The 24434-nt window shown below is 45.2% G+C and overlaps 2 protein-coding genes across 2 annotated transcripts; both read left to right on the forward strand.

Annotated features, from left to right (window-relative positions):
• The first annotated feature begins 1230 nt into the window (after window positions 1-1230).
• On the forward strand, window positions 1231-6568 carry LOC134071761 (pikachurin-like). Its single transcript, XM_062528600.1, has 6 exons — window positions 1231-1330; window positions 2411-2520; window positions 5853-5939; window positions 6060-6086; window positions 6233-6350; window positions 6522-6568. The coding sequence occupies exons 1-6, from the start codon at window positions 1231-1233 to the stop codon at window positions 6566-6568; spliced, it is 489 nt and encodes a 162-aa protein (XP_062384584.1).
• A 202-nt stretch (window positions 6569-6770) lies between these two features.
• On the forward strand, window positions 6771-24221 carry LOC134071095 (pikachurin-like). Its single transcript, XM_062527678.1, has 18 exons — window positions 6771-6884; window positions 9326-9489; window positions 10133-10242; window positions 11111-11426; window positions 13789-13889; window positions 14341-14441; window positions 14983-15127; window positions 15700-15889; window positions 16268-16393; window positions 16720-16963; window positions 17222-17333; window positions 17549-17665; window positions 18448-18628; window positions 19984-20062; window positions 21403-21546; window positions 21646-21729; window positions 22027-22130; window positions 22701-24221. The coding sequence occupies exons 2-18, from the start codon at window positions 9381-9383 to the stop codon at window positions 22850-22852; spliced, it is 2415 nt and encodes an 804-aa protein (XP_062383662.1). The 5' UTR covers window positions 6771-6884; window positions 9326-9380; the 3' UTR covers window positions 22853-24221.
• Window positions 24222-24434: the final 213 nt, after the last annotated feature.

Below are 24434 nucleotides of genomic sequence, written 5' to 3' on the forward strand. Positions count from 1 at the left end.
AGCTGTTTTACCCAGCTTACAATAGTAATTCAGCTGGTTTTGCTTGTCATACCACCTTAAACTGGTCATCACCAGCTAGTGTTGCTGGTATACATTGCTGGTTTAACTGGGCCATGCCAGCTTTTGTTGTCCATTCTAGCAAACCATGACCATTTTACACCAATATCAAGCTTGGCAGGCTGGTCATCAGCACGACCATGGCCACACCGGCATGATCAGCGTTCTCAGATGGTCACACCATGTCCACCCGGTGGCCCAAGCAGCTACAGCAAAGACCAACAGAAACAAAAACAGCTCACTGGTATTTCTTTGGGAATTTTGCATCTCGGAATAAAGTATTTTTCCTCATTGTTTTCATTGTGAGATTATGATATCACCAAAAGATTTTTTTTTTTCTATCCCTGTTTTAGTCAACTTGACCAGGAGTGCCAATTATTCTGGAGGACAATAGGCCTATGTCTGATTCTTATTGGTGGGGCCTATTCAAATCAGTAATTTTTGTCATCTGTCTCCAGGTTAAATCACAATTTAATGGCTAACATATACCAAATATATAATATTGTATCTGTATAATAATGTTTCCTTTCTCTTGTTCATCTAAAATGTCCTTGTTACAGCCTTCCCTTGTATCAAGAGTTTAGCCTAGAGTGCATGTTCTTTTTTTCAACAGGAGAGAAAACCTACATTTTCAATGGATGGAAAAGACTAAATATATGGATTGTTTGTTGAGTTATTATTATTTCAAGAATGCATTGATAGGCCTACATGCGTACATTTCTTGAAAAGTCCTCTTAGTTCCCACGCACACAGAAGCTACACTCAATTTAGCATTGAACAAGCTCCAACTATAGGGATTAGCCTATAACTTATCTTCTTAGCCTCGACGTCCTCAAAACCTTCAGGTAGTTCATTTGCGCAGTTTCTTCTGTAGGCTACAGCTCTCTGTAGTTGGTCCCATGGGCTTTCGGTGGTTATGTGAAAGAGGGACGATTTAACAAACCCGTGACAAATCGGCACATCTCCTTGAGTAGTTGCAAATCCGTTTATTTTGCTCCCTCCCTTCAAGTAGAGAGGGGGAAAAAAGAGTCGATGTGGGACGCGGCGGAGCCAGGACCAGCTACAGTGGGGCTCTAAACTCTCAACTCTCACTTCGCTTCGTCTTCCCCTCATTCGCACTTTGACGTACGCCTGACAACACTGTAAGCCTTTTTCATGTACGGAAGTTAAGTGATGGCAGCTTTTTCACCGTGTAGAGCATCTGTCATCTTGGTGCTCCTGCAGATATTTGGATTTTCTTGCTCACTGAGGCGGACTGCAGACAGTGGTTTGGGTAAGTGGACTAATGAAGTCATTTGTTGCACAAGTTTCCTCTAAGTTTCAGAGTTCATAATCATTTTATGAATGGAAAGTTGATATAAAATGTAGTGATCACGACTAAAGTTTATCATGCACAGTTTACAGATCTATTATGTGAGTTTGATGATGCATGCTAGTTATGAAACAATGAGCATCCAATTAGTTACCGTATAGAGAGTTCCTGCAGCTTCTTTTTTGAGGGAAACATTTAACTTTGTTGCAACTTTGAGAATCTGACAACCAGTTCCTGCATTACAGATTCTCATACACTAGGCTACAGACTATTCAATCAGGAGCTTGCCTGAGCTGATTTAGTGCATTCATTCAGCAGTAAATGAATTGGGGGCTCTTTACCTATTTAAACATCTCCTGAGTCTATGCCCTAACTGCTCTGACAGCCAAGGTACTGAGTAGGAGTGATGGGGGTGCCATACAGGAGGAAGCTACAGGATTTACAGGCTCCCCCAGCCAGCCGGCTAGCTCACAGCTCAGGGGCTGAGCTTGTAGTGACAGAGGCAGCACTAGGCTATTACTGACAGTGGGGAGGAGGATTGATGGCAGAGTAAGTGCAGTGGTCGTGCAGAGGTCCCGACTCTCCCCCCCTTTACCCACATAGTCACTCTCACAGCGCTTCACATTTCTCTCAGATTCCACAGAAGCTGCTCAATAGGGATTGGTTGGCATAGGCTACTGTAGCTTGCAATTTATTGCATGTTTAAAATAAATTGAGGGTTTCTTCAGTCATGTCTCTGTGGTGTCATGCACTTTGTCCGTATGTTTAGGCTTTGTGCTTTTGGATTATACTGAATGTGTGTATAATGTGCCCGTTTGTGGTAAAGTATGTAGTAGTTGTCTTGTTGTCTTTGAGTTAACATTTCTAATGGATGTGTTCAATATGTGTGTGTGTGTGTGTGTGTGTGTGTGTGAGAGAGAGAGAGAGAGAGAGAGAGAGAGAGAGAGTGAGAGTGTGTGTGTGTGTGTGTGTGTGTGTGTGTGTGTGCGTGTGTATGTACTTGCAGCTGTATTTGTTTATGTCTTGTGTGCTTGTTTTCAGAGACTCTCAGTCCTCCTCTGGACGTGGAGCTGGAAACACTGAACTGCACAGCAGTTGCTGTCAGGTGGAGGGTGCCACGACGACACGTCACCGCTGTCCTGGGTTACCGGGTAAACCCCCTCCTCTTTATCCCCCCCCCCCCCCCCCCCCCCATTCACACACCCACCCCCACCCTTTTTTGGTACCCCTCACCCCAACATACCTGACACAGTCTCTCAGGCAACTCCGTGAGGCCCACATATAGTCTTGGGAGGGACGTGAGAGTTCAGAAAAACAAGTGCTTTTGAGTTGGAGCAGAGTGTCCACACGTGTGTTCCAGAACTAGGAGCAGCACCAAAAATGACTGGCTTGGTCAGACCACAACACTGACCAGCCAACTTCGCATGGACAGCTGTGTGGAAACAGACACTGCTGTGCCGTCCTGCTTCACACAAAGAGCTGCGCTGTCACAAATAGTCATGCACAGCTAAACGGTAACAGTAGTAGTTACAGTGGGTATTGGTAAACATAATATACGATATTTTCCAAGTCCTTATGAGAGGAACGATAAAGTTTTTGTGTTATTTAACCTGAGATAATTGCCTTTTAATAGCTTTCAGCTGTGAAGATTCCTTTGCCAGGAAATAGCTTAATTTATGATCCAGATTTTCTACATTTTTGGGAGAAAAAAAGGGATCAGTATAGAATAACCTATGGATATGTGGTACATCTGTGAGACCCTGCAGGCTTCAGATGTCTTGAAGAGAAACCAAGAAACTGTCCGACTGAATCATTGAGCTGCAAAACGACACTTCTCTTAAGCGAATAATTCCATTGGTCTCAGGGCACCTTTAAGGGTCCATCCATATGGGCAATTTATTCTACTTTTTTCCTGTTTTTTTTTTTTTTTTTTAAATCGTAGACAGTCAGGGGGTTATAAATAGTTCCAGTGCTGGTCAGAGGAAGTGTGGCGTGCAGACGCAGAACAGTGCAGCCCCCGCACGAGTCAGACTTTCCAGAGTCCCTTTGTAACACTCGCAGCCGCGCAGACGACGGCGTCGTGCCACGAGAGAATGGTCGTAAAGTTCTGCGGCGACCGTGGGCCGTGCTTACGTAATGTGAGCGCTCCTCTCTCTGTGTCAGCCCTTGAACCCCGTCCCAGTCCCGGGGCTTGCAAGATGGATGCTCTAACCACAAAACTGCGCCTGGCATTGCCACGAGGCTCACTATGAGTGCGTCTCGGAAGGGTTCAGGAATGATGCTACTGCTCTGCTATGAGCAGAATGCCTTTCACATACAGAGAGAATGCTATGCACTCACAGAGCCAGTTGCTTTGCCCCCTCTTTGTTTCAAGTTAATCAGATTTTGATCCAAATCAGATGTCCGTCCACTGTCTGGTTTTTAAAATGAAGTTAGCCTGGATTCGAGGGTCCAGATTGAGAATGTGTGGGAAAAAGCTTTGGACTGGCCCAGCCAAAAACCCTGCAGGGATGTCCTGCAACTGTGCTTTCACTGTTTGAGTTTAACTGATGGGAAGCCATTATGTGGAATAAATTGTTGCGGCGTGTTTTTTTGGGGGCAGGGTGCTGGCAGACCAAATGGATTAACCACAATTGGATTGTTTTCTTGCAGGTGATGTACGTTCTTTTGAAACGTTGGTGGTCATTCTGTTTAGGCTTAACTGTAGTGTTTACAGTTTATCTTTAGTTTTAATGTCAACGCTTATCAGTGTGTTTCCTTTTGTAAGCACATTTTCTGAGTGCTCAGTAATAGTTGCGTAGTTGTTTTGTGTTTGCCAATAAATCTTTTAGCACAAACACAACGGACTTTCACAAACCATCATTCAGAACGTACTCAGAAAACACATGTTTCTGGAATTGGTTATTCACATTGAAAGCAGCTGCATTATTTTCTCCGTTTTTTAATGGGCATTCGCTTAAGATCCTCTCCCTATTGTCTGTTTTGTTATCCTTGACAATTTGTTCCACAAATCGCCCATTGGTGCGGGCATTGTTAAAGTGTGAAAGAATTGATTTCTTCTCCATGCTCCAACACTCCAACATAATTAGTTTACCATAAGCGTGCGTTTGTAAGCATGGATTTGGGTCACATTGCTCTGGGATGAGCTCAATGCAGCCGTGCATCCAAGACGTCTGTCAGACAGTGCGGGGGGATTAGCCCGGGCCGTATCTAAACAAGGCTCTGTCGCCGGGCTTTGTTAGGTGCCTCCGCCTCCTCTCCCAGGATGTGCCTCTCTTGACCTGCAGCCTGTGGCTGTCAGGGCCCCGTGAATGGCACAGAGTCCAGGGGCCTCCTCCTCCTCCTCCGCTCTCCTCTCCGCTCTGGAGAAAACATTACGCATCGTGCGCTGGATCTGGTTACGTTGGCTGGTTTCTGTTGTTTTTTTTTTTTTTAATACTGTGTGCAGCCAAAAGAGAGAGAGAGAGAGAGGGAGAGAGAAGTATGCTGGGTTTGTGTTTACATACGCCTGTAATAAAGTGTTCCCCTTGTGATGGGTTGTGATTGAAGAGAGGTGTGAAAATTCACAAGGCCTTCCTGCCAGCATGATGATGCGACCCTGAGCATCTCTCACTCAAGCCCACTGTTGCACTCGGTAACCCGGACCCCATGGGATGTGCCTGCTTTGTTAGCTTTGTTAGCCGACATGCTACGCTAACAGACTAGTCTTTCTCTCGGATGCGCCTCTCTCCCGCTGCTGCTGCTGCTGCGGCGGCTGCCGCCCCTGGGGTGTGTCTGTCTGGTGTGTCTGCAACAGCAGGTGAAGATAGGCAGGGCTGTTGACTCTCTCTCTCTCTCTCTGTCTCTCTCTCTGTCTCTCTCTCTGTCTCCCGCCCCTGCTGATGAGAATGAATGGAGCCGGTCCTGGCGGGGGGCCTGTGCACCTAACCGTGCGGGCCCAAACGTTTTGCTGCCAACTTCGTGAACTCTTCTCGCTTCTTTTCCCACGTCTCCCTTGCGACAGCCCAGGGGCATGGCTGCTCTGTTGGGATTGCGCAGGGCTTAAAGCATGTCCAATCTCTGTGGGTCGGTCCCTTGTTGCTTAGTCTCAGAGTGGGCTGCAAAGTGTTATGTCAATGCAGAGATAGTGTGATACAAGGCTGGTTATGAGACCAGACAAAGGGTCTCGGGGACATAAGCTGGAGCAACAATGGAGCCACAACACTCCCTTTAGATAGGGCAGTGCAGTGCGTGCAGATAGGGGTAAACTAAGTAGACTACTTTAATAAAGAATACAATCAACAACACCGTCCTGCCCAATGAACATAACAATGAGTAATATATGCGTATGTCTGTCTGTGTGTGTGTGTGTGTGCGTGTGTGCGTGTGTGCGTGTGCGTGTGTGTGTGTGTGTGTGTGTGTGTGTGCGTGTGTGTGCGCGTGTGTGTGTGCGTGTGCGTGTGTGTGTGCGCGCATGTGTGTTGTCTTGTGTATCCTTCTTTAGGTGTTCTTAACAGAGGTGAGCAACGACAGTCCAGCAGGAACGCCCATTACACGGAATGTCCCTGTTCGCATTGACATGCTGAAAGGGGTGAGCAAGTAATTATGAAATGTCTTGGTGTGACAACTGCTCTATTAATCGTATTAATGCACACTTCATGATTGTTTTGGCTGAAATGTCTCAAGTTTGTGTCTTGTTTCCACTTTTCAGGTACCATGGGATGGACTTGCTGAATTTGTAAGTTAAATCTAGATAATTATTGGTAAATATCCATACAAAAGACAAGGTTTCACTGTATGTACTTTTTGTAAAAATCAATATTATGACTGTAGAGTGGTATAACATGCTGTTAAATATATTGCTATCTGTATACTGTATGTTAGAGTACGGAGGTGTCCAGTCTGAAAAACAATACCCAGTACCATGTGACCATTGCAGCCTATGGCTGGGCGGGGGAGGGACGAGCCAGTATGCCCAGGGGCATCACGCCAGCCTCTCATGGTGAGAACATGCACACACACCACTAATATACAGCATGTACTGAAGTGTGAACTATTGGCTAATGCTAAATACATTGATGCCATGTTAGTTAGACTAACTTATTTAGCTTTGAAACATTTGTTTTTCAGTTATGGGCTGTGAAGGATTTTTAATGATTTTTTACGTGTTCAGTTAAGTGTGAAATCTTCATGGACCACCCTCCTTTCCTTTTGGACTAATTTGGTTCCTCCAATGTCATGCAGATGGAAGTTCATTCTTGGCCCAGTAGATGAGCACATCTGGGTTGCAGAGACGGAGACCAAAGTCTGATCAAAATGTTAACTGCTTGTGTAGTGTCTTGTTAGAGGGGGAATATAGAAAAGTTGCCCTGTTTTGCTCATTCTCAGTCTATGCTTTAGAGAGATGCTTCAGACCAGCGCCCCCATCAGCACCGGATGTGGTAGTGGGATCTCATACACAAATTGTGGTGTCATGGAAGCCTGGTGCATCGGAAGGAGCTTCGCCTGTTCAGCACTTCCTGGTTTCCTATACCAGGTAAATACCTTGCTGACGTCATATGCGGCATGCTTGTGAACAGAACAGGCTCACATCTGAGGTATTGGTGCATTTCTGAAGTGTAACATATAAGGATAGATCAACATTTTGGCAGTCTCATGCGTGATACAGGCCTAAACACTATACAAGCAAGCTAGTGTTGTCCTGTGACACACACGCACACACGCACACACGCACACACGCACACACACACACACACACACACACACACACACACACACACACACACACACACACGTACGTTTTACATTTACATTTTAATTTTCCAGCTCCAGTAAAAGCGTCTTGCTGTTATAACCAGTGTAGGCGTGAGTCTAGTGTTTTATTGTATTTAGCGACAGCTGCTCTCTCTGGATTTACAGTAGCAAGCCTTGAGTAACTAAGAACAGAAACAGGAATTTGGCACCGCACAAAATCTATACAAATACTGGCACAGCTCCTCCGAATAAATGAATGTCGTCTGTTGCGAGCGTCGTGGCCGACGTCCAACTAAGGGAAAAAGTATACTTCCTGCTGCCTCTTGATGCTCTCATAATAGCTGAAAGTGTAAATAACCGTGCCCTGTCTAATCAGAGGAGGCTGCATTGTCCGTTTCTCCTTGATAATGTTTGGAGATTTGACCGCGGGCGTCTGAGGACGGTGTTTACATCTTGAAGGTGGAGTGAGGCCCCTGAGATCCAAACACAACATAGATGCGAGAAAAAAATCAGTATCACAGCGAGACTTTTCCATTAAAGTTGCAGAAAGTTTCCTATTCTAGAGCAGCTTTCAGAGAATAGCGAGACGAACAAAAGGAAATGGAGGAGCAGCCTAAACTCGTGGAAGAGGAAGTTGTTTATTTGGAATAATCACTGTCACACGGACCAGCCAACTTGTGGTTTACTATGCATAGGGACCACACATTTTGACTTGTATACACTTGCACATAATGGCAGTCCAAAGTACACAGTGCGCTGGACGGTCATAGAGTTTTCTCATTTCTGTCCTCTAGACAGGTCTATATTGGAGGGAGAATGCAGTTCGTGCCTGTATCCATTTTCAGCAAAAGTATCAAAGACGTGACTATTGCTTGAATGCTTGCGCGGTGAATCGCGCCTCTCAATGAGTCTAAAGGATTCTGCTCTGAGGGCCCCCAGAAAGTGTTGTGCTCCGAGACCTCCATCTATAGATGCCCTGAAGACATGGGACCACACACTCAGATCAGACGGCATGTTTGTCAGTTTTGCAGAAAAAGCCCATTGTGAGCGAGCTGGTCAGCTGTTCACGGACTTCTGAAGACATTTAAATTTAGATTTCGGAGGCGCTGAATTGGTTCCAGTCTGTCAGCACAACAGGGTTTGTGTGTGCATATTCAACATGCAGAGAAGGGGGTCGCACACACATCTCATTAAAAGGGCTTCTTTAGTTTCGTCTCATTCACAGATTTCTAGAGGTGTTAAAACACTTGTTTTTTGCACTAGCTTGATGTGGTCGGCAGTAGTATATTTCTCAACTTACTATTGTTATTGTTATAATGTATATAGTGATTCATTGTATATCATAACGGCACTGTATCTATGCTGTAATATTGCAACAGTTCCATCACCAGTGCAGTGAGAGAGGAGAAAAAAACAGCTGTGTTCCGGAAAGTTTTGTACAAACAAGCCAATTATACAGACAGATTTACCCCCCTCAGCCAAAAAAGAAATGTGCGAGATTTTATAATGTATGGGTTGTGCGCTGGGTTGTGCAAGGCTATGCATGGCTGAGGGTAGACTAAAGACCACAACTGAATGTGACCTTACAAAAGCACCCAAACAAGGCACCTCCCAAAGCCATTTTCCATAAATGTGTTGGAGAAAAGAGTTTTAAAGAGATTCATGTGTGGGGCCACCCAACAAAGAAATAGCAGCTTCACTTTATCAGTCTGGCTATGTTAAGCTTGCCATTGTTTTAGAGTTCCTCTTTCAGTCTTCAAGGATTGCATTTTTACCTCTTATGTAGAAAATAAAACATGTTTGTGTTAACTGAGAAAGAAAAACAGCAATAATTTTGCTGTATTATACAGCCATGTTTCTCAGCAGTTGCATGGTCATGATTTGATTTATTTGCCAAACTAATTAGATATATAATATAAAGTAGTAAAACCATAAAAGAATATGAGGTGGCGCTAAAGTGATCCCTGTGATGTAGATTGAGTGGAGGACAGAAAAGTCTAGAATTCTCTCTGGAGGGAAATCTGGATGAGGATGGAGAAGGCACATGCGGAATGCATCATGGTTTCAACTCTACTCTGAAGGCTCATTTCACCCCTGTTTTACTTCTCCCTGCTCTATATACACTGAGTGCAAAGTGTCAGTTGAAAAGTGCCATGATAGAACAACTACATTTGAATGTTTTGAATAATGCTTTTCATGGTTTTCATGGTTTTTCTCCCCTAGACCAGAGGTGGACACGGAGTGGACATCCCTTCGTGTGCCCGTTCCCACCACCTCTATGGTCCTGAGGGGACTGAGCCCAGATACACTGTACCAGTTTATGGTCCAAGCAGTGAACGCCAACGGCCCGAGTCCCCCAAGCTCTGTCAGTGGCATTTGGACTCTCAGTGAGTATCTCAGCTAAATCACTGCACCACGCGCTATAAACTCTGCAGTTGGAAGCATTAAAAATAACAAGACGGCTTACAGCACAGTGTCTGTGAATTCATTTAGCGCTGGGGCTCAAGTGTAGATATGACTCAGTTCAAAGTCCAGACTGAATGGTTTTACCACGCCACACTGCCTCGACTTCCCAGCATTCCCATGCTTATTAGGAGTGCTGAATTCAATGTATTCTGCTACTGTACAATGATATTCCTGAACATTCAGGCTGGGAAATATAACCTGAATAGCCATTTGGAGGTATTTTCTTTGTATTCATGATGTTGTTGTTGTTGTTGTTGTTATTGTTGTGAATATGTTGTGATTATCTCTCATTCATTCATCAAATTCACTACACCATGCTTAACATGAGTGGAAAAGTATGTATGTTAGTTATATTACGTATGCGCAAAAGACCAGGTTTTGTTATCAAACATGGCTTGCAGTGGAAGCTTGCACCTCACATCTTTCCACCACATGCAAAATCAGGTATCGTGCATTGGGTTGGTGTGACAGAATGAGCTCAGACTGTCAGACTTTGACGGCTCGTTTACGAGCTGGCTCACGTCTGATGGTGTGCCTGGCTCCTTTGGCTCCTGTGATATGCAGGTATCCAAGATGCTGGCAGTGGAGCGATCAGTACACAGCGCCTCACGCATCCCGTTACCAGCGATGAGGCTGCCGTCGCCGACTACGACTACAGTGCCAACACTGATGAGGTGAAACAGATTTTTTCGAACGAGGCAACAGCACTTGCTAGTGAAGCCTACTTTCATTTCATTTCATTTATTTATTCATAAGGACTACACACATTAATCATATTTCTGTAAATGTGCCGCTGTTAGCCAGCCAGCTAATTTTGAACTGCAGTCAAGATGTTGTAATGACCGCTAATTGACTTGGCCAGTTGTTCTTAAATGCCTAGCTGGTTGTGCACAAAAGCAGCTCTGTTGGTGTATACTGTATCTGAAATTGATCACATACTGTACCTATAAGCAGATAGATAGATAGATAGGTCCCAGCAGCTTAAGACACCACACACAACATACAATACAATGTAAACAGGAAAATACAAAGCAAAATCAACAAATCAACATGACTAAAGGAGCAGTAAAATACTATAGATAAGATGTGCATGAATGTACTGAGGTTTGGTACTGTGATCCAGATGGTGAAGTTTGGGCTGAGATATCTGAGTAGAAGTATCCATCCATGTGCTGTCATCAGTATTCAGTATTTCCGAGAATAATATGACATAATGAGGACTGTCTGTGCTTATCTGTATGTTGAACTCCCACATCTGCTGCTCCAAAGCTTCCTCAACAGAAAGGGCTCCTCCAAAGGATGTGATGATGACTCAGACCAAACACATGTCTTTGATTGTGCACGGCTGGGGAATGTATCCAATAAACATGCAATGATTATTGAAAAGCAGTTACATCACACGCATTTGCGTGCTGGTTTGTTTTAGGATTCTTGTTGCACTTTAAACTTGGCACTGAAAAAGGCATTGCATTTTAGGGACTGAGCACAAGTGAAGTCCCTTGAAAATTCCTATCCAACGTTTCTGTGACATTTTGCCAACAGCTCTCTCCCAAGACAGAGCCTCACGTGCCCTCCCGACCTGAAGCTCCAGCCTCGCAGATTGGTGGTAGCATCTGGAGCTTTGCCCCCATGGCTGCCGTCTCTGCCCCCTCTGATGCCCCCTCTGGTGCCACCCTGGGTCCTCCTCTGCCCCCGGCCGCCCCCATGACACAGTGGCAGGGGGCGCTGAAGCGCCTCTACGACCTGTCCTGCGAGGACGCCGTGTGCCCCCCACACACCATCTGCGTGGACGACCATGCCAGCGGGGGCTCCCGATGCCAGTGTGCCCTGGGCAGGCAAGGGCCATCCTGCTCGCAGAGTGAGTGAGAAGCCGGGCAGATACTCTGGGCTGAGATCTGGAGAGAGATTAGACTAGATTAGATTCAGTTTTACTGTCATTGTGCATCTGGATCTAGAGGAACAGACAGATAGACAGACAGGCAGACAGGCAGACAGACAGACAGAAAGTTAATTAAAGAGTTATTGGGTTAACAGCTCCATGAATTGGTCCATATAACTTACTTATATGTGAGCATTATGCTGTAAGACTTCTATCCAGATGCTACAACGGATACTTCATCTGTTGAACACACATTTTGTTGTCATTATTGGAGGAGTTTTGTTTCAATTACTGTACTACACTGCCTGGCCAAAAAATGGTCATACACACTAATATTTCGTTGGACCGCCTTTAGCTTTGATTACGACACACATTCGCTGTGGCATCGTTGCAAGTTTCTGCAATTTCACAACATTTATTTCTGTCCAGCGTTGCATTAATTTTTCACCAACATGTTGTATTGAATGACGGGAGATTCGGACCACTGCACAGTCGGGAGCCCGATGAATGCTGGCATTGTCATCTTGGAATAAGCCTGTGCCATCAGGGAAGACAATGGAATTGATAGAATAACCTGGTCATTGAGTATATCCAAGTAGTCAGCTGATCTCATTTTTTGAGAACATCACGTTGCTAAAGCTAGACCTGAGCAACTGCAGCAACCCCAGATAATAGCACTGCCCCCACAAGGAGGCTCTCACCTATTTGCTTAGCTAAATCCAGGTGGTGACTTGTTTTTTGGCCAGGCAGTATATTTTGGGTTAATCTATCCACACTTCACCATGTTCAACTTTGTGTCACCTATCTTACAACAGGTATATAAAGTCATTTAGACTAGTGAGGCCATTTAGAGTGCCCACTGCCCAAAGCAGTCTCCTGTCAAGCATCCTCCAGTTTTTATCACCGCGAGGTCCGACTTCTCCTGACCTCTGTGGGTCAAGTGAGAAGTCATGTTTCAGAAAGGCACGTGGAAGGCTGGGTAAAGGGATAGAGGGAGGGTTGGCAGATCTATCCTGTCACATGGAGGTGTAAGATGCTGTGATGGGTTCCCAGATGAGCGCTGCTCTCGGGATAGGCTGGAGGGCGGAAGGCGGGAGGGAGGGATGGGGGTGTACGGTGAACCGGGAGAGATGCCTTGACCTCCAGAGCAGCCCGCGTACTCCTAGCGAGAGAAAGGGATAGAGAGAGAGAACAAGGCAGGAAGGAAGAAAGGGGGAAGGAAAATGTGCGGTTCAATAAAGTGAGTCATTCAAGTGAAGTGAGTCATTCAAGAGAGGTTGTTTTGTTTCACCAGATCATGTCCAGCTTGGCGAATCGTTTGTCAGGTCTTTCATCAATGGCACAGTTCACAATTGTAATTTGACAAATAGAGCGAATTACTCTTTATGGACCTAAATCTCCTCTCAGAGTGTGCGCTTCCAAACCAAAACAAAATAACGGTAGAAAGCACAATACAGTACCTTAGATCTGTTGTGTACACAGACCTGGCAATGTAAATGGAAAAACAAACAGTCTCTTGGACTGAGCTATGAAGAATCCCAGACAATCAACACATTACATCAGAAGCTCAGGAGGTAGAGCTGCCATTTGATCGCCTGTTGAGCTCAAATATAAACAATCCTTCACCAGACTCACAGACATAATCTCTTAACACCAAGTCTTAACTACAGTACATGAGATGCAAGCAAACATTAGTGATAAAGTCTGTTTCATTACTTTGTTTTCATTTGGAATATTTGGAATGTCCTCACTGTACACAACACAAAGGAGTGTTATGCAGCACGATGCAATGCAACATTTTGAGCAAACCTTTGTTGGATGCCTGCCTCTATTTTCTCTCTGTCACTTGGATTGCAGTTTTGAATGAGAAATATGACACTAGAGGGGTATCATTAACGGACGAGTGCATTCAGTGCTACACAACAGTCACTCGCTCGGATGTTTTGAGGATTCCCTCTAAGCAGTAGTGCAGTGGCCTACGATGTTGAACTTCTCTGGACTTACCTCTTTATAACTTGTATTTTGAAAAACTGAGATCAGTGGGTGACATTTGACTCGGATAGTTCATCAACAGAGACTTGGATCAGCTGTTAACATTCAAGTTCAGTATGTACAGTACAGTACAATTGTTGTTGAACAATTACTGAACATCACCTAAACCAAATCCAACCCTAACTTTAATGATAAATTGTAATTAACAGAGTGTCAGACGATTGTTTGTTGATAATCCAGAGCATCTGTAGATAGTCTGTGACTATCCAAGTGAAGTGTGACCAAGCCTCACCATTGATCTAGCCACACTGGTTACCGCCTGAGTTTTGAGAAATATGTCTCGTTTCAGTTGTGGTGGTCCAGTTCCCCAGGCTGTTTGGCTACTCCTACATGGCCTTTGACCCTCTGAAGAACTCCTTTCACTCCTTCCACATCAGCCTGGAGTTTAAGGTATGTTGCGTCCTCCTGCACAGAAGTTGGATAGACCGATGCAATTTGCTTATGATATGATTGTGATGCTTGTGAAAATCAAATGTTTGTCCAGGTGGAAAATCAAATCAAAGCTTAACTGTTTTTATTGATTTTTTTTATTGCAATTTTATTGATTTCTTTTTGTTTGAATTTCATTGACTGTCATTATACTGTAGACTGTTATTTTTTTATTTTCAGAAATGTCTCAATTAGGTCAATATAACAATTAGCCAATAGTTATTGTGGTGTGTGTGCATTTGTGTGTGTGTGTGTGTGTGTGTGTATGCATGTTTGTGTGTGCGTAGGTGTGTATTTGTGTGTGTGTGTGTGTGTATACTGTATATGAGTGTGCATATGCGTGCGTGCATGCGTGCCCGCTTGAGTGCGTATGCCGCTGTGTGTACCATGTTTGTGCCTATTGTCCATACAGGCAGACAGTGTGGACGGCCTGCTGCTCTACTGTGGGGAGAATGAGCACGGCTACGGGGACTTCTCCTCTCTGGCTCTGATCCGAGGGAAGCTGCACTTCAGGTCTCTCCTGCCCACACACGCCTCCACTCACTTCCATGACCATGACCGTGATTTTGTTTGGTGTCGGTGGTATAATAGTCCCATTATAAGCATCCTAATTTAGTTCTATTCAGAATCTCCCCGCCACTTACTGAAGGTGCACTGCATGTGTCTGCCGTTCATTTGTCGTAAAGTGTTTGATGCTTTGAGATGGCGAGATGAGCCAGATGAGGCTGAGCTTGATTAGTCCTGGAAATGCGTAATACGCCCAGCAAGCAGGGTGGGAGCGGTCGCCTCACCACATGAGGCCTGATGCTTTCCTGCACCTTCAGATGTGTGTGTGTGTGTGTGTGTGTGTGTGTGTGTTTGTGTTTGTGTGTTTGTGTTTGTGTGTGTGTGTTTGATGTGCATCGGAGGCCTGTCTGTGTGTGTGTGTGTGTGTGTGTGTGTGTGTGTGTGTGTGTGTGTGTACACACCTGTGTTTTTCTGTGCAGCTGAGGTCTTTTGTGTTGTGTGTGTTTTGTGTGTGTGTGTGTATTGTGTGTGTGTGTGTGTGTGTCAGGTATAACTGTGGGACGGGCGCGGCTCATCTGGTGAGCGAGAGGCCGGTGGTTCCTGGCCAGTGGCACAGCGTCAGCGTCCACCGGGAGGGCACGAGCGGCTGGCTCCGCCTGAATAATCACGCACCTGTCACCGGACAGTCACAGGTGGGGACGTATACAAATACACACTCACAAGCGTATACAAACACACACACAAAACATAAAGCCATACACAGATACAACAACAGTTCACACTGACCAAAGTGCTGTACATAGTGTAATAGAAATAAAATAAAATAAGATAGTAATAAGTAAAACAAACAAATAATAAGAACAAATGGAAAGACACTGGTTGCCTTTACAGCTTCGCTGCTTAGCCCCCCAAAATAGTAGTAGCACAGTAACACTTTTAAAGTCACCCTAGGGCACTACAATTTTGAGGATGTAGTGTACATTACATACAGACAGAAGCACAAACTCAGAGGTTACTGAAAGCCCCTCTGATACTTCTAGGAGCAACCATGAAGCGCTCCTCCATAGGGGCGAACTGAAAACCTTTTCTTGTGAGCTCACAGTACTGTATGTGTAGTATGTTTGCTTGTGTATCTATCCCTGTATTTCTTAAATCTTGAATCCTTTTTATTTATGTAAAACTTGAATTTCCCCTTGGGGATCAATAAAATATCTATCTATCTATCTATATATCTATCTATCTGTCTATCTATCTATCCTCTCAGGGCACATACACCAAGATCACCTTCCGCACGCCGCTATATGTGGGCGGCTCCCCCAATGGCTACTGGCTTGCGAGGGCGGCGGGGACCAACCGCGGGTTCCAGGGTTGCCTGCAGAGCCTGTCGGTCAACGGGAAGCGGGTGGACATGAGGCCCTGGCCGCTGGGGCGGGCACTTACCGGGGCGGATGTTGGTGAGTCGAGAGGAGGGGCCGGCGGGCAGGCCAGGCAGAAACTTGTGAGCCCGCTGGTTCCTGTCTGCACGCAGAGGGCCCTAATTTGAATGATGGGCAAAGCACAAAGTCTTTTGTTATTGTTGTTGTTGTTGTTGTAAAGACCAACTGTGACATTTGCACTTGAGAAATTTGCACAGGAGCGCAACATTCACACACACACACACACACACACACAGGTAACATGATTTCAAAATGATGGTACCCCGAGCAGCTCCACAGCACATGGCTTCCATGATTTCCGTTCAGTTTTGCTGCTGGTGTGCCGTGCATTCAGTCTCTCTTTTTCTTCAGTCCAGCATGCCTGAAATGAGCGGCTCTGCTCTGTCCTCCTCCTAGGCGAGTGCAGCGAGCATGCCTGCTCCGGCGTGTCCTGTGCCAACGGGGGAACGTGCTTCAGCACTCGAGCAGATGCCCACATTTGCCTTTGCCCGCTGGGATACGGAGGAACGCGGTGCCAGGAGAGTAAGGTCCCCCCCCCACCCCTCCACCCTCACCCCTCCACCCCCACCCTCCCCACCCTCACATGGGTTTGATAAAGAGCTCTGCATTGTCGTGCTGTCAGCGTATTTCACCACGGATTTCACAGTTGATTAAGGGGTTCTCTTTTCTTCCTCTAGGCTGAAATACTATCAGGATTTTTTTTTAAGTAGCAGGTTCTTTGAATAGTTTTCGCTAAACAATGTCCATTGTTGGGAGTGTTTTCTGAAGGCAAAGCAAAAACAATGTTTTTAGCACCCAGCCAGAGCGGCGTTGGGAATTCACACAAAGAATGTGCGACTCTCTTCCAGGCGTTTGGCTGGCCGTTCCGCACTTCAACAAGTCGCTGCTGTCGTACGCTAGCGCCCCCTGGCCCCATCCCCAGCGCCACTACCTCTCCTTCACCGAGTTCGACATCACCTTCCGGCCGGCGGCAGCCAACGGGACGCTGCTCTACTGTCGGGACGCCAACAGCAGCGACTTCCTGGCCGTCACCCTGGTGGGCGGTCACGTGGAGTTCCGCTTCGACTGCGGCACAGGAGCTGCTGTTCTCAGGTGAAACCATACGGCATAGAGCGGCATCTGGTGGACAGAGCATGTAACTACATCTCTATCATAAAGTCTACAGTTTTTGTCTGACCTCTGTATATTCAGACTTATATTAGGGAAAGTGTGTATTTCATCTTTACTTTTGGCTTTGTGAATTCCACCAATGGAGGACTTGAATACACATATCCATAATGCAATGACCAACTGAAACATGTCAGTAAAAAAGAAAGCCATATTGTGCTGTTTGTCTCCATCTGGCCCCAGGAGTGAGGAGGCTGTCAGCCTGTTCAGGTGGCACGAGGTGCGGGTATCTCGCACAGCCAGGAAGGGCCTCTTGCAAGTGGACAGCCAGAAAGCAGTGGAGGGCCTGGCAGAGGTACAGCTCTCTCTCTCTCTCTCTCTCTCTCTCTCTCTCTCTCTGTCTTTCTCTTCTCTTCTCTGTCTGTTTCTCTTTGTTTGTTTGTGTGTTTGTTTCTCCATCTCTCTCTCTCTATGTTTGTCTGTCTGTCTTTCTGTTTATCTATGTATTATGTATGTTACTGTATAACATGAAATAACTCATGACCAAGGTCATCCTTTTGCATTCTGCAGGGGGCATTCACTCAGGTGCGCTGCAGCTCTCCTCTGTATCTGGGTGGACTCCCAGACTACGACGCCACCCGGAGGGACTCTGGAGCGCTGGAGCCTTTTACTGGGAGCATCCAGCAGGTGGCGCTCACTCACTCTGTTGTGTCTGTTGGGCTTCGTGTGGAATTGTGAAACCGTGCCTCTGTGTCCTGGTCTGTTATCTCATCCTGCACCTCTGAGCTGTGTTCTCAGGAGTCCCACAGCAGGGATTTGTGTGTGTGTGTGTGTGTGTGTGTGTGTGTGTGTGTGTGTGTGTGTGTGTGTGTGTGTGTGTGTGTGTGTCTGTGTGTGTGTGTGTGTCTGTGTGTGTGTGTGTGTGTGTGTGTGTGTGTGTGTGTGTGTGTGTGTGTGTGTGTGTGCGTGCGTGCGTGCGTGCGTGCGTGCGTGCGTGCGTGCGTGCGTGCGTGCGTGCGTGCGTGTGTGTGTGTGTGTTTGTGTGGCATGTAGTTGAACCACTGGGTCCAGTATGTGCATGTGTGTGTCATTATATTACATCTGTGGTGTGTGTTAATGCAAATGCTGGATGTATAATACATGGCTACATTTCTGTGTGTGTGTGTGTGTGTGTGTGTGTGTGTGTATGATTGTTTGTTTGTTTGTGTGTGTGAGATGAGTGTTCTAGAGTAGAGAATGTGAGTCCTAGTGATTGTTTTTTTATAATGGAATGTTTATTGATTTTTAAACATTAGGGAAGTATACAAAGCATTTGTCAATAATGGTCGAATTTTCCCTGAACACCCCCCCCCCCCCCCCCCCCAAAAAAATACACACACACATAAACAAGATTTGAGTCATAGTGAAATGTAATCGTTATGTGGAATCGCATAATGTATAAGATGAGTGTTTGTGTGTCCTCCGACCAGGTCCTGCTGAATGACCGTGTTATCCCGCTCACGGCGTCCTCACTGGAGGGGGTGAACGTGGGCAATGCAGAGCACCCCTGTGGCACACGACCGTGCGCCAACGCTGGACAGTGCCAGCCCAGAGAGGACCAGTACCAGTGCGACTGTCCGATAGGCTTCCATGGAAACCAGTGCCAACAAGGTCATCCATACTCTCAAACTCTTAAAACGAATGTGTTGTCCCTATCTGCACATAGACATGTGTTAAAAATCAATGCAAGTTGTGTTGTTTTCAACACATATTGTGTAACAAATACAAAAAGGAAACAACGCAAACTGTGTTATCCCTATCTGGACACACAGATGTGTTAAACACATTCGTATTAAGAGTGCTTTGACAGTCAGCCTACACTGGTAACACAACAAAAGGGTTCCGTTTACGGAGCGTAGAAATTGGTTTTGAAAACTGCCTAATTTGTCCTGAATAAACGTGCCGCTCACATGTCTGGTGTGGAAGCTAAATGTTGCAGCATATGCACCGCAGATGGACCACTTAAGTTGCACATCTGGTATAGCCCCACTGTTATGTGCATACAAAATACACGCACCTCTGCGCATACAAAATAATATGTTTGACACACTTACAGATGTTGAGGATTTTTCATCACAAGATAGGATTGCGGCATGGAACTGACAACTGTATGATGTGTTTGTATATATGAAGACAACCCTTTGCTTGCATCCTGCCTTACTGCATTAACACAAGATAGTGTATTCACAAAGAGAAGTTTGGATAATGTCTCTCGCTCTCTCACACAAACACACACACAAGAGAGAGATAGAGAGAGAGAGAGAGAGATTTCAGGCACGCAACTTTATTTATAAGAATCTCGGGTCGCATCTGTGTTGCATCTGTATGGCATCTGGGACTGGCATCTGGGCATCCATTGCGCTGTGTGTCTCTCTCTGCTTGCATGTTTGCCTGTTCTGCTCTGTTGTGTTTTGGTTTGGTTGTCGTGGCTGTGGCATTGCTGTGACTGCTGTATAACTGTCTCCCGCATGACGCTTCGGGGTGAACTAACGTGTGTCTCGATCTGCTCCTCTCCGTGGGCGCTGGGTATCTCGTAGCGTGCGCCGACCTGTGCCGCCACAGTAAGTGCCCCCCGTGCCCTCTCTGCTCTGTTGCAGGCGGCCTCATGCTATACTCTCTTGAGCAAACGGCTCATTTAAACCCTACTGTGCAGCCATGCAGGACCGACACTAGTTAGAACTCAGAATGGCTAAGTGGGCTGCATCTTCTACAGTAACTTGCTTATTTATTTATTTGTTTGTTTATGTATTCATTTATTTGTTTATTTTCTGTGGCCTGCTCGGAGGTTAGATTTATGAAGTGTTTTGTTTATCTCAATGTCTTTTTGCAGCTCACATGGCAGCTCTAAGTGCATAAAACTACATAACACAAAGGTTGTAGGGCTGACTCTTAAGGTAGCAGACATACTGTAATGCTCATGTTCTGTCATGCACCCTCAGTAACACTCTTTTTTTGTGTACCCTCAGTAGTGACCGAAGACATTGAGGTTCCTCTCTTCACTGGTAGAAGCTACCTCAAATTTGACAACAGAAATATTTTGAAACGGTATGCCATCAATAATATACGGTACATTACTAAGAGATGTGACATCCACAACAACTAGGTTTGCATACATAAATTATCACATTTTAAACTTTTCCTTCATTATCTCATCTCATTTCTTTATTTGTTTATCTATCTACCTGTCTACTAGATTCCACACACCTTCTTGTACAGACCATGTTTATCTCCAAGCTGGACTATTGTAATTCACTGTTAGCTGGCCTACCTGCTTGTGTATTAACTTAAGATACTTAGATAGATAGATAGATAGATAGATACTTCATTGACCCCCAAGGGGAAATGTAAGGTCCCTGCAGCGTAAGATACCAGCAAATCAACAAATCAACATGATTAAAAAGAACAGTAAAATATACTAAAGATAAAGATGCACATTACATTATATTACAACTATTTCAGAATGTTGCAGCACGCCTAGTATTCAATCAAGCCAAAGAGGACACATTTAGCTCCTCTCCTAGTTACTCACCGCTGGCTCCCTATAGTGGCCAGAATTAGATTAAATTTAAATCTCTCACTTCGGCCTGTAGGACCCTGACAGGATCGGCTCCCTGCTATTTTAATTCAATGATCAAGATGTACGTTCCCAACCGCCCACTGCGGTCGTCTGACGAGCGTCTGTTGTGTCTACTGGCTGTAAACGCTAGGTCAAATTCAGGAGTTTTTTTTATCACTGGTTCCATGTTGGTGAAAGGAGTTGCTCAGTACTCTCTGTTCCTGTAATAGTTTTGGATCTTTCACAAGGGGTCTAAAGGCATACATCTGTTCAACAATCACTTAGTTTATTAAGTGCCTCTTATGGGATATGGATTGTATAATATAGTATTGTTTATTGTCATTAGACAAAAGCATCTGCCAAATCCCATAACCATGACCATAACCAAACTATCTATCTATCTATTTATCTATCTATAATCTATTTGATAGGGACAGTGCTCATCAGGTACAAGGCAAAAGTACTGTAGATAAGCCAGAGTTAGCCGTATAGGCTAATTTTCATCTGGTGCCTCAAGATTGTTCTTAAAAAGGCAACCTACAGTATAATGAAAAATACTTCAGTTGTTACGTGTGACTGACTATACAGTTACAACAGATACACGCAGGCTAGTTCCCAGACCAGTATATTACATCCCCCATCAAACGGACAGTACAACCATTATTGCATACAGCAACTGGGAAACTGTTTGACCCCTCTTGCCCTCTAGCAGCGCAATGTTCCCTTCTTTTCAAGAACTTTTCCCCTCCGTCTGCTTGCTCTCTTTATGCCTTCCACTGTTAACGTCACCTCCTCTCTCGACCCCCCACCCCCACTCCCCACTCCCAAGGCTCTCTGGCTTGAGGACCCATGTGCAACTGCGCTTCAGATGCTCTGCCCCCAACGGGCTGCTGCTGTGGAGAGGAGAGGGGCCTGGTCTCGCTGGAGCGGACTTCATGTCTCTTGGCCTGCAGGGCGGAGCCATCATCTTCAGGTGGAGGGCCTTTGTTTACTCTATCAGTCTCATTGTAGTCATGCAAGTGTGTGCCATTATATGCCAAGTGTATATATTATTAACATGTTCTCTCACTAGCTTTGATCTTGGTAGTGGACTTGGCGTGGTGGTGGTCAATGGAACTTTTAACGATGGTCGGTGGCACCAGTTGAAAGCCGTGAGGTAAAACAGCTAGTTCACCTCATATGGATTTGTTCAGTCAGTGGTTAAGGAAAATGTCACAAAGTGAATGGACTGTTTGCAGTGACGTCTTGACTTGTTCAGAATTGTTCCTAATGAAATGACAATATTGTGGTGTAGTACACTTGTGTTGACTGGGTACAAACTGTCAGCCATGCTGTTACAGGATTGCTTTACTGCCACATTTACTCATTGTAGTCACTGTCTTCACTTTAAACCAACTCGTCTGCTTCTTGGAAGTTATCATGATACTCTACCTTGTCCTATGTCGTTTCTTAGAGATGGGCAGTATGGCCGGGTGGTTGTGGATGGTCAGAGGACCAGCAGAGGACAGTCGCCAGGGAGAATGAGGCAGCTCAACTCCAATGGACCTCTGTATATAGGTGAGTCTCAATGGTTAAAGGTTGAGGTTCCTTATGGTTGCAGTCAATCGATGAATTAATTAGTTGTCAACCATTACATTTATTACAATTAATTGATTAATTGATTTGAGTAATTTTTAGGATAAGCCCTCAAAATTCCAGCTGATTTTCTTCAGATTTATTTACTCGTCTATAACAGTTGAACATTTTGGGCTTGTGGAAATACTCTTACACATTTAACTCACAATACTTCCCTAATTCTTATGTTGATAATAGTGGCAAACATTTAATATAAATAAATCAATTAAATGTTAAGTAATGATAATGTTGACAGTGATGATGCTGTTAATAGTAATGATTCTGGTGGTGATGTATAGGAGGAGGTGTCATAGAATTCACAGAATTCACAGTTGAGAATTCACAGAATTCACAGTTGAGAATTCACAGAATTCACAGAATTCACATACATAGAATGGTGTAGCTGCAGCTGTCACTGATGACGATTGCAGTAAGGATGTTGGTAGTGGTGCTGATGGAGGTGTCTCTCTTTCTCTCTCTCTCTCTCTCTCCTTCCCTCCCTTCCTCACTCAGGGGGTATGAAGGAGATCTCTCTGCACACTCACAGACAGTACATGAGAGGCCTGGTGGGCTGCATCTCCCACCTCTCCCTCTCCCCCAGCTTCCAGATCGCCTTGATCGATGAGGCCTCGGACGGCAAGAACATCGACACATGCCTCGAGTGACCCTACAGTATGGACCTACAGTACCAGAGACCTCTCTCATGAGCCTCCTCCTCCTCTTTCAATTCCCTGGCTGAACTAGTCTTTTTTACTTCTCTGAACTCGTAACGATGTGTGCCCCGTAGTGATTGAGTTTGGTTAAGGATGCATCTTGCAGGACCCTCCCTACAAACATCAGTATAAGGCTGCCAGCACTGCCATGTTATTTGCTCTGATCACTTGCTGGCATTTGGCATATACTGTACAGTATATGGTTCATTTTTGCCCAAATTCAGCTTCCAAATTACAACTCTTTTTTACAGACAACCACTTCCAGACATGGCCAGTACTACCATACCCTTCATATGTTATTTCAGTCACTCTTATATGTCCCACCACTATGCACCTGTCAATTCAATAATCCCCACTTCCCAAACCAGACCAACATTGGCAGACTGTCAGCCAACTCAAGGACATTGTGTCATCCATTATAAATGAACCTTCCACCTTTAAACAAACAAGGAGGAGCACAAACACCATGATGCTGAATTTCCCAAAGGACATTTTTTATTTTATTTATTGCACTTCCGTATGCCTTAGAATGACCTTGAAAGTTCTTAGTTTTTTTGTTTTTCTGAAGATGTTCTGCCAAATGGACTGCTGGTGCTGAGGTGACCTCCCTAACACAAAGAAGTAGAGGAGGTGGTGGTGGTGGTGGGGAAAAGGTTTCCCTACCAAGGACATACTGCGCCGTCGCATGTCTGAGAGATCTGCCCCCCAAGTTGCTCGGTCAGCTGGAACTGTCATGGCGGCAGATCTGATGATGGCTCACTGACTGCACGGCCATGTTTGGATCTGCCAGACAGCTAGAGGGCAGCCTCGCGTGGCCCTCCATTCTCCCTCCTGTCTCTTGGCTGTGTGTCTGTTGCCACTTCGGGGGCCATTATGCAAAGAAATCTGGAGGATTTGGACTCTTCCCTGGTCTCTGTGGGTGCATACAGATTTATCTGACATTTCACGTACTAGATTGAACTACAGAACATCTCCCCTCTGGTATAAGCACTGTATTATGTTTTTGTATCATGTATGCACCATAGTGTCTTTGTTGGATTACCCAGTGCAGCTGTTCATTCATATGAAGGGCTTGTTTTGTCTGTTGTCTCTTTGTGGTATTGTGCGATACACTCCAGGCTTGTTTACTGAGAGCAACACACCCCTTCTGATGGACTTTTGCCCTCACAGCTCCAATCTCCACTCTGTCTTCATCTGGTGTCTCTCCCTGGAAGAAAGTTCAGTTGATTCTCAACCCAAAACAAGGCTGTTGGAATAATGCTTTGTGACTACTGAAAGCAACTGTTTTAATGTTTTATTAAAGTTATTTTTTATTTATCTTGTACAACATTCCTTCTCAGTTCCGTGTTTTCGTGGCACTCCCCAGTCATCCCCGAAACAAAACTGTCCGCAATGCTTAACTTGGTGCACCTCACCCAATTTCGCCTGAAGACAAATACATTGTTCAAAGTCTCTCTGCCATGTTTTGCTCAGCTCCTGCCTTAATTAGTCCATGCTTCCTGACACTATTTATCAGGGCAGACTCATTAATACC

This window comes from Sardina pilchardus, chromosome 23, assembly GCF_963854185.1.
Source record: "Sardina pilchardus chromosome 23, fSarPil1.1, whole genome shotgun sequence".
Taxonomy (NCBI): Eukaryota; Metazoa; Chordata; class Actinopteri; order Clupeiformes; family Clupeidae; genus Sardina; species Sardina pilchardus.

Coding starts and splice junctions, on each gene's coding strand:
- LOC134071761 (XM_062528600.1), top strand. CDS start 1,231: ATGGCAGCTTTTTCACCGTGTAGAGCATCTGTCATCTTGGTGCTCCTG. Junction 1,331..2,410: donor GACTGCAGACAGTGGTTTGG/GTAAGTGGACTA, acceptor GCTTGTTTTCAG/AGACTCTCAGTCCTCCTCTG. Junction 5,940..6,059: donor GCATTGACATGCTGAAAGGG/GTGAGCAAGTAA, acceptor TCCACTTTTCAG/GTACCATGGGATGGACTTGC.
- LOC134071095 (XM_062527678.1), top strand. CDS start 9,381: ATGGTCCTGAGGGGACTGAGCCCAGATACACTGTACCAGTTTATGGTC. Junction 17,334..17,548: donor CAGTGGAGGGCCTGGCAGAG/GTACAGCTCTCT, acceptor TGCATTCTGCAG/GGGGCATTCACTCAGGTGCG. Junction 17,666..18,447: donor TTACTGGGAGCATCCAGCAG/GTGGCGCTCACT, acceptor TCCTCCGACCAG/GTCCTGCTGAATGACCGTGT.